General features: G+C 53.8%; 2 protein-coding genes across 2 annotated transcripts; both read right to left on the bottom strand.

Annotated features, from left to right (window-relative positions):
• Nucleotides 1-299: 299 nt before the first annotated feature.
• LOC119097825 (uncharacterized) lies at nt 300-2,964 on the bottom strand. Its single transcript, XM_037220780.1, has 5 exons — nt 2,931-2,964; nt 2,459-2,676; nt 1,943-2,105; nt 1,229-1,369; nt 300-344 (listed from the first exon to the last, which is right to left on the bottom strand). Exons 1-5 carry the CDS (start codon nt 2,943-2,945, stop codon nt 300-302), a joined length of 582 nt encoding a protein of 193 aa, XP_037076675.1. The 5' UTR covers nt 2,946-2,964.
• Nucleotides 2,965-3,041: 77 nt separating this feature from the next.
• On the bottom strand, nt 3,042-6,769 carry LOC119097826 (uncharacterized). The gene is made up of 7 exons (XM_037220781.1): nt 6,580-6,769; nt 6,230-6,292; nt 5,052-5,180; nt 4,608-4,768; nt 3,983-4,036; nt 3,146-3,185; nt 3,042-3,073 (listed from the first exon to the last, which is right to left on the bottom strand). Exons 1-7 carry the CDS (start codon nt 6,710-6,712, stop codon nt 3,042-3,044), a joined length of 612 nt encoding a protein of 203 aa, XP_037076676.1. The 5' UTR covers nt 6,713-6,769.
• Between the last annotated feature and the right edge of the window lie 2,236 nt (nt 6,770-9,005).

Below are 9,005 nucleotides of genomic sequence, written 5' to 3'. Positions count from 1 at the left end.
TTTCTCCAGATCCAAGCCACAACGATGTAAGCTGTACGCCGAAAGTGTTGTTCTCGGTCCCGCTGATGTCCAACAGCGCAGTCACCATTCGTACCGGTGGCCGCATTCTTCCACCGCTTTCACTGCGCCGCCGCTCAGCCGGCAGCTCTCGGCTCCAGTCCAGCTCCACCGCGTGCCGCCCCTCCCCCTGCCCCCCTGGCCTTGACCCTCTCCCTGCGCGGCTGTAGTCCGCGACGTCTTTTTTTAGAAGCCGCACCCCCACAGCGCGACACAGCCGGCGCGCACGCCCGCCTCCGCCGCTACTCGGGGTCCTTCCAGGAGCGCTTCTTGGGCACGACAGGCATCTGGGCGGCACGGTCGCCGCCGGCCACGGTGGCGAGCGAGGCGCCGCGACTGCCGCGACTGCCGCGGAGGCCGCGGCCACGCGCGCGGCGGCCCCGCGAGCCGGGCCCGGCCAGAGGTCGGCCGGGGCGGGGTCCGATCAGGCGCGGACGGCCGCGCGGCCGCTTGATACCTGCCGACGGACAGGGGCGCCGGGTCAGGTCAGGTCAGGTCTGGCAGGGGCATAGGTGTATCTTTTTCTAAAATATATTGGACAAGGGCGCCGGGTCAGGTCCGGTCTGTCAGGGCACTGACGTGATATTGACAGGGGCGCCGGGTCAGGTCAGGTCAGGTCTGGCAGGGACATAGGTATATTTTGAGAGGAAGGAAAAATTATATATTGCACGGGGGCGCCGGGTCAGGTCAGGTCTGTCAGGTACACAGGCGTGATAGTAGACACGGGTGGCGGGTCAGGTCAGGGCAGATCTGGCAGGGAAACAGGCGTTATATTGACACACAGCCAGCGGCGGGACCGGCACGCATTGACTGACCGAGCTTGGCACTTGCAGACATCCAAACCACGCTGTTGACTGGATAATGGCGATCTCAAAAGATGGATGGCTTTCCCCAATACAATATTTTAAAAAGGCTTTATTACTTACACCAATATACACAAATACGTCATTGCAGCATTAACTGCTTGCTACAGTGTACTTACTAGAGACGCTACGCGGATGATGCTTATACACCAGCTACTACAAGTCGGAGGATTGCGGACCCAGCGCGCGGAGCCAGTGTTCGCTCGTGACGGGACGTCCGTGCCGCAAGCTCACGGGCCGACCGGCGCCGGCTCACCTATGGGCGGCCGGCCGGACGCGGCGAACGGCAGCGGCGGCAGCGGCAGTGCCAGCTCGGCCGGCGGCGGGATTAGCTCCTCCATGCTGCCGTCGCTGGCGCCGCCCGGGTCCGGGTCTGAGTCGGAGTCGGCCGGTACCGAGTCGCCGACGCCGTCGAAGCCGAGGCCCCTCTGCACGCCCAGGTAGCAGTCCTGGAGACACGGGGCGTGGTCAGAGCGTCGCGGCAGTCAGAGTCACGTGACCTCCCTACCGTCCCGACGGGCAGCTGCCGCCACTCCCCTGATTCGCTGCTCACAAGCGACGCGAGGCGCGCTTTCCTGCCCAACTTACGACGGAAATTTCCTTGAATACTTGCGTTCTACTGTGCGCTGTCAGAACGACTGATAGTATGCGACGTGTAGTCGTGCGCAGTTGGGCAGCAGACCCGTGTGCCGGCCACACGGATTACAATCGGTAACGGAAACACGCCACTTACGCTTCGCGACAATGCTAGAAAAAGTATTCGCCGAAAAGGTACCGCGAAAAAACAGAAAGCTTTCACGGTTAACAGAACAATAAAATCAGGCAAGACCGCGCGTAGAAGTGGGCATTCTCGTTCTCTCCGCACGGCATCATATTATCACCGGCTTCACAGCGTCGAAAATAGTTACCCGCATCATGTGAACCAGTCGGCAACACTAAGCAAAGCACCGTAACCGAGCCGTTCACGCCAGCCCGGAAGGAGCCGGGCGGCGGGGCCGCGCAGACCGCGGCGGCGCACTCACCACGCAGACAAAGCTGAACAGCCTGTCGTCGTCGTCAAGCCCGACGCAGGAGGCGTGTGAGAGGCAGCGACACACCAGGCACTGGACGGAGGGCAGTGCCGGCCGCGCCTCTCCCTCCGCCGAGAAGCAGAACAGACTGCACGGCGTCGGCGGCCGCCTCTGCCTGCGACATGCCGCGCCGGGACAAGGGTCAGACACGGCTCGGCTGACGGGGTTAGGTCACTTGCACCTCGGTGGGATGTTACCTGCAGTCTCCCGACAATGCGTCGAAATTTATGGACGTGGCCAGCCTGGATATATCGAAATAACTACCCTGATCACTCCAGCAACGAGAGGTAACTTAAAAATTATTCCGGACAAACCCCTTTCGACAAGCGTCGCTTTGATCTTTCTTGTTTCAGCTTTTACTGAACGCGGCGCACGACTGAAAGATTCAAACGTGGTGCAGTACAGCAACCCCCTTCGAGACCGCCACCGGATAAGCTGGCGCCGTCTCTCTGGGCGGCGGCGCCTCACCCGATCTGCACGTTGTCGGCGCTGTGCGGCGCGGCCGTGGCGCGCACCAGCCGGAAGTACTCGACGGTGGTGGGCCCGTCGGGCGGCTGGCGGCACGACACTTGACCGCGCTCGTCCACCTCGGCCAGCTGCCACGGCCGCCGCACTAACACACGGTGCGGGTCAGAGCTGGACGACGCCGCGGACGCCGCCGGCTGGCTGCGTTCAGTTGGCGCCGGCTGCCGGCACACGCACGCCCTGGCGTCACCATGGCAACCGGGCCACGGCGCATTCGTGACGGTACCCGTTTTTCAGGTCAACGCTGGGGGCTTTGTGATATTTACAAACACGTGTTCAGCGAGCATGCTAATTTTATCCAAAAATGAAATGTGGGAAGGAACTCCAATGCTTTTGCATTAAGTACATAGAGAATTAAATGCGGGAATATCCTTCACACCTTGGCTAAAATGAAACGCGGGCTCAATCCTGATACCTTGGCTTTGGACATATCGGGTTGAAAGACAGGCAACTTCTTTTCAGCTCCATCGCCTTCCATACAAAGGCCTTGCGTGACTTCTCCATCAGTGAATGCTTCCGGGGCGCTTTAGTTGGATGTGACGCTGGAGCGGATGGAATCTGAAACGAGCCGAACACGGCACTCGCAGTGACTGTGACACTGGAGCGGATGGAATCTGAGACGAGCCGAACATGGAACTCGCAGTGACTGTGACACTGGAGCGGATGGAATCTGAAACGAGCCGGACATGGCACTCGCAGTGACTGTGGCGACACTGGCGCGGATGGAATCTGAAACAAGCCCAACATGGCACTTGTAGTGACTAACACCCCTCCGCCGGGTAAATATACGCAGCAATGAAGCAGCTTATGATAATGCAGATCATTTATGGCGTAGTAATCATACGCGCATGACTAGTTAACAACGCGACGAAAATATACTTGAAAGACACATAGAATATGCCTATGTAGCCCAGGGGCTCAGTTGGTGGGACATGGGATACTCAGACATATCACATTTATTTTGGGCTCTGCACTGATCATTGCGTGGCACGCATTTATGTTCGCTTTCTAGCAGCGCGCCGCTGGGCTCGGAGGACTGCAATTAGCACTCACCGACTGGCACCCAGCTTGACCCCAGGGTTGGGGCCCTGGGGTCAAGGCATACACAACAACCTGAAAACAATCCTGATGAAAACATTGGGACAAATGTCCACTCATGACACTAAATGAATTTCAGCGTGACGTGGGCCAGCACTAGATCATAGCAATAGCGTGCGCCGGCGAGCGCTGGTTCAGCAATAACGCGTACCTTTACCCCGGACTCCAACTGGAGCTGTTATCAGATATGGCGCTTAGGATGCAAACTGCCAGTTCAGGGAGGTAGGAGGAGTGGCGACGACTCGGGCACGCAAACCGTTGAACCAATACGAATGGCGCTGATGCTGAACAGGGAAACGCCAGACTCGCGTAAGGGGGAGGGGCGTTGCTCACTCATGGGCAGTTTCCCTGGCCCCTGCCTTGGCTTACCTTGATCACAGATGAAGCCGACCCAATTGTGATGGTATGGTTCTTCCTTGGCACCTGCGGGCAATCATCCACATATCAGTGTCAGCACGCCAGCACTCTACACTCACCAACCATACGCCTGCATACCCCAGACCTACACATTTGCATCACGAGGCCGGTGACGTGAAGCTGCAGGTGTGCCGGCGCTTCCACGGCTACCCAAGCCCAGTCGGGCATGCAAACATTGGTCGGATCTGTCCACTGTGGTGCCATCTTCTTTTCTATTTTCCCCTGAGCATTTTGCTTGGTTGGATTTTTGGGACAAGAGGTCGTGCTTAGCAGTTTTGTTGTGCGATCCACGACCCCATCATCTCATCGCGGGATTCCGGTTCAACACAGAATTTGATAGCAAAATCTTAACATGCTGCAAAGCTTAGCACGGTCTACCCTGCCCTCTGACCTCCTTGACTGGCACCGACACCAGCAGCAGGCCATCTCAGGCAGCAGCAAATAGCCACAGTCGGAACGACTCGAACTCACCTATTCCACCACAGGTATGTCGGGAAGCAGACGCTCTAACTGATTGAGCGAGGGGGAAGTTATGGCCGCAGACACCACACTACCACAGCAGCAGCAGCTGGTCTACCTTGCCGGCGGGGGCGGCGGCCTTCTCGCCCGCAGGATGGGGGCTGCCGGTCGGTACCACCGGTCGCGCCTTGCGCAGCTGCTCGAGCGGCCGTCCGACGCCCAGAAGATGGCGGCTGAACGAAAAACATCCCAGGGCCAGGCTCGAACCCGTCTTCTTCACTGCGGAGAAGAGCCGCGGCCCGTCAGACTTCACCAACGATATAGCACAGGACAATGGCGCATTTCGACAATGTTTCTCGACCTGTTCACTTTCCTGAAGTCCCGATAGCCCGGGAGGAGCGAGCAGAAAAAGGCCCCCAAAGCATTTCTTGCACCGACATCACTCAAGTAATGCTACAGCTAGATCAAGTAGAATATAGTCACTTATACCTCCTGCTAGAAGCAACCATCAAACACCTGACAACAGTCACGTTTGGGTCAACCTGTTCGCAGGCCGACTCACGGTACGCATCGACCTCCTTGATGGACCGCAGCTTCTTGCCGCGGGGGGAGAAGTAGTAAGCATCGGCGCGGATCTGGCCGGGCCGCTGCTCGTCGGTGCACGCTCGCTGAACTACCTCGCGCCGCCAGCCTGCCGACATACCGGGACAGGGTCACCTTCACGGAGAGGCTGGGTCGGGCGACGGGTGCAGGTCGCAGTCAGCCGGGCTGGTGAGTGAGCAGAATCATGCTGAACGAGATGCACGTCACTACACCCTTAAATGAGGTGCCAGCAACTGCAATGGCCATGGGGCAATACCATGTTCAAACATTCCATGTGACCACCATGTGTTCATGTTCCACCAGGCTTCATTGCAGCTTGGTGTAATCTATGACATGAATGTTGATGACAGATATGACTATCACAAAAAGTGCAAAAACTTCACTGATCCACCACCAAGGTTTGCCTACAATTTCATGCTGCCCAGAGCAGGCGGCATGGAACATGCTTGCTTTGCACAGCCACTGTGCTTCCCACAGTCAGTACTTCAACCCATGCTTATAGTATTCTGTATGGTACTCTGTTTCCATTCAGCTAGCTCCTGGGCTAATTTGAATTACCACAGGGCTTTGCAAAATGAGTAATAATGTTCACAGCTGCAACACAATGCATTACAAAATCACAAACTTGTGATGCAAAAGTTGCAATGCAGAGAAAACAGATTCCTGTGATAAATGTCAGCAAAGGTCCTTAAATGCTACACAAGTTTTGGACTTGGCTCAGCATGAATCAAGCCTGGAAGCTTGCCAAGAATTGGCTCAACACCCAATAGGGGAACAGCATAAGTCAAGTTTGAATGAAACTTTTTGTTGAGACATCATAGCAGCACACCGCACATAGCAACCACCCAGGTGGCATGCAAAGAGAAATTGGCATTGGGTATTATATTCACAAAATTATGTGGAAGAACTTTCAAGTAATAGACTGGCTGCATTTCTCACTTACTCAATGTCTTCTATCCAACAAATGACAACTGATAATAAATTCTACTCAGAAACACAGGGTCATGGAATTTGTTGGCAGCAGAGTAGTTCTTATCAACCAAGTGCATGTCAGAAAAGCCCTTTGAACCCTGAAACTGCCTGATCACTTAGCTACATTTGTAATGACTTGCATTTACATGCAAAAAAACAACTTACCACGGTTGAACGGAACCCTCAGGCTCGGGTTGTCTTCAATTGTTGGAGATCTCTTTGTTAAACCTGTAAGATACTAACTGGTTTAATAACTGACATAAAAGTAATCCCATCATGAAATGTGGGAAATTCCTGTAAGCTTCGACCCCATATATGCTGAAATCAGTGCTGACTATGGACCAAACTCTGAGTGTTCAGGTTCATTATGCACATGTACTGAAATTTTTGCGAATCATAGTTCCTGCACCAGATATGTTTAACACACCATACTGTTTCTCACTCTGGCACCTCACCATGTTGGTGAGAGGGTAAGCATGATGTCAATGACTGCAAATGACTGCTGCCACCCCCACCTGGTGACAGTGCAGGGTCCTCTGGATGTGCTTGAGCTCTGTGGTTGTCAAATGGTTCATCATGCTCTTCCACATTATTTTCAGGGAGAACTTCTGAATCATGCCCTGTTTCAGGCAACGCATGTATATCCATTTCGACAGGGTTATTGAGGCACGAGGAACGCACGCGCCCCACGCTCCAACTAGGGCCCTAGGCTCCGACTCTTTTACAAGCTGGCGCCAACAGCACATAATCAATCCCCGCATTACCGCATATTGGTTGGCGATGTTGTGACGTCATCATAGGACTAAGTTACATGGCACCAACGATACGGCGGCGTTTAAAGACGTTTTTTTGCGCGCTGGTTTCAGGGGCGGGTCCAGGATTTCGCCAAGGGGCGGGGACCTAGAGTTTAGGGCTCCCTCCGAAATATCCTTGCATTCACGTCAGTACCTTTGAAGACAAATAGTATGTAGTTTATTATGAATATGTGTATACATATATACATAAATAACACGGAAACCCATCTTACTGTGCACAGCCTTATGAAGCTCGGTGTGCTACGTATGCATGTACATACAGTTCATCCATGCTCTACAGATCACGTCAAATGCTGTAATTTTGAGGCTAAGTATTTCAGAACAACAGGCAAAATTAACTCGAGTTGGCTGCTAACTACCATCAAAACCAAGCACGGACTTCATTCCCAGCTTATTTACGGCTAGCCGGCTGGGCGATGTAATCAGCTGGTGGCTGATGACTAACGCAGGGTTTTTCCTTTGTTTTAAAGTAGTACAAGATATCCTAGCATTCAAAATACATTTCGAGCGTGATGCACTAGTAAAATAAGTGTCACACACTCAATGGCCAATGGAAATGACACATATGATGTCGGCGGCACGTAAGATTACGTTCGACAATTGCAAGTAAAAATTCACCGGCGCATATTCGACTGCCGCTCTAAAGCGAAAGTACCAAGGGTAATAGCGACGGAACCTGAGAGATCCTGGGTGCTGCAGGAGGCTAACAAAGGGGCTCTCGTCAACGAGAACAAGGCCCTTAGAGCAAGCAAAAAGAACCCAAAACTAACGTGGCGGGCCCCTAAACGATCCTTGGTGCTCCCGACAGGCTGACATATATGGCGTCGGCCAGAGTACATTACCCTCCGAGCAAAGGGCATTATCCAAGATTATAAGCTAATACACTTGTGCGATCATGAGTGCACGGGCAGGCTAGCAGAAAGAGCCTTGAAGGAGTGGAGAGTCCTTGCAAGTGAGATCAAAGGGAGAGAGTCCTTGATCAAATCAGTGGGCCCCTGAACATCGAATGTCTCGGTGCCTCACCTTACAGCGCCCCAACAACAGCACAAGGCCCTCCAAGCAAGTCGAAAGAACCCGAGACTAATAAAGAGGGCCCCTGAGCAACTAAGCGCACCCTGGCATATGGAGCCCCGGAAAAAGCGTGTAGAACCTTTCGGACGAATGGGAAAAATCCGTGGAGGAAAACCTGCATGGACCAAGAGTGCCCAAGCATGGAAGCAGATAGTGTCCCAACGGCAGCGTTAGGTCCTACGAGAAAATGCAAAGAGATCAAGGGAAACGGGACCTTAGATTGATCCGGCAAATAGACATATAGGGCCAAGGCAATCAACAGCGTAATGCCTCCAAACAGCGTAATGAGCCCCATACTTTCCCCCAAGCAATACCTCAACCAGCGAAGAACGAACTTCGTCTGCTTATGAACTTTTCGCTTTTACTAGCAATGTTCTTGGCTGCCTGCTGGCCCAAAGGCGTCGAATGTTGTTTTTGTTTTTGTTTTTTGTTTTTGTTGTTGATTTTTTTGTTAGAAAACTGCGACCGTTCGGCCGGTTACGGGCCCCTTCGGAGCCTTTAGGTCCCCTCGACATGGTACATGGGGCATGGCCCTGTGTCTCCAGCCACCCCCTGCATTCGCCAGTGGCCCGAGTAGCTTAAAAGGTGGGGCCCGCCAAGAACACAGGACCATTCATTCAACCCAAACACTCAAGCGTGCCGAGGAGGCGAGCAGATGGGTTCCCGACAAGTGCGTAGCGCCCTCCATTCAGATAGGAAGTGCCAAGGACACAATGTGGAGGACCCCAGAATGATCGAGTGTGCCCGAGTAAGTTAACAGATGGGGCCCCAGGCAAGAGCGTAGGGGCTTCCGTTCAAATATGAAGTACCCACAACATGATGTAGAGGGCCCCGAATAATCGGGTGTGCCAGAGCAGGCTAACAGATAGGACCCCAAAAAGGGCGGAAGGACCTCCATTCAAACATGAAGTACCCAAAACCAGATGTAGAGGTTCCTCAACTATCGAATGGGCCCGACCATCTTACAGGAAGGAGCCCGACAGGAGCGTAAGACCCACCATTCAAATAAGAAGTATCTAAAACCCGGCGCGGAGGGCCCCTGAAAGATGGAAGGT

Source organism: Pollicipes pollicipes, unplaced genomic scaffold (genome assembly GCF_011947565.3).
Source record: "Pollicipes pollicipes isolate AB1234 unplaced genomic scaffold, Ppol_2.1 Scaffold_4472;HRSCAF=5264_pilon_pilon_pilon, whole genome shotgun sequence".
Taxonomy (NCBI): domain Eukaryota; kingdom Metazoa; phylum Arthropoda; class Thecostraca; order Pollicipedomorpha; family Pollicipedidae; genus Pollicipes; species Pollicipes pollicipes.
The sequence above is the reverse complement of the archived record's forward strand: the minus strand, read 5'-3'. Positions and strand labels throughout refer to the sequence as shown.

Coding starts and splice junctions, on each gene's coding strand:
- LOC119097825 (XM_037220780.1), bottom strand. Junction 2,106..2,458: donor GCCGACAACGTGCAGATCGG/GTGAGGCGCCGC, acceptor GGCATGTCGCAG/GCAGAGGCGGCCGCCGACGC. Junction 345..1,228: donor TCCCGCCGCCGGCCGAGCTG/GCACTGCCGCTG, acceptor CGTGCCGCCCAG/ATGCCTGTCGTGCCCAAGAA.
- LOC119097826 (XM_037220781.1), bottom strand. CDS start 6,712: ATGGATATACATGCGTTGCCTGAAACAGGGCATGATTCAGAAGTTCTC. Junction 6,293..6,579: donor GGACCCTGCACTGTCACCAG/GTGGGGGTGGCA, acceptor AGTATCTTACAG/GTTTAACAAAGAGATCTCCA. Junction 3,186..3,982: donor CGGCTTCATCTGTGATCAAG/GTAAGCCAAGGC, acceptor GGCTCGTTTCAG/ATTCCATCCGCTCCAGTGTC.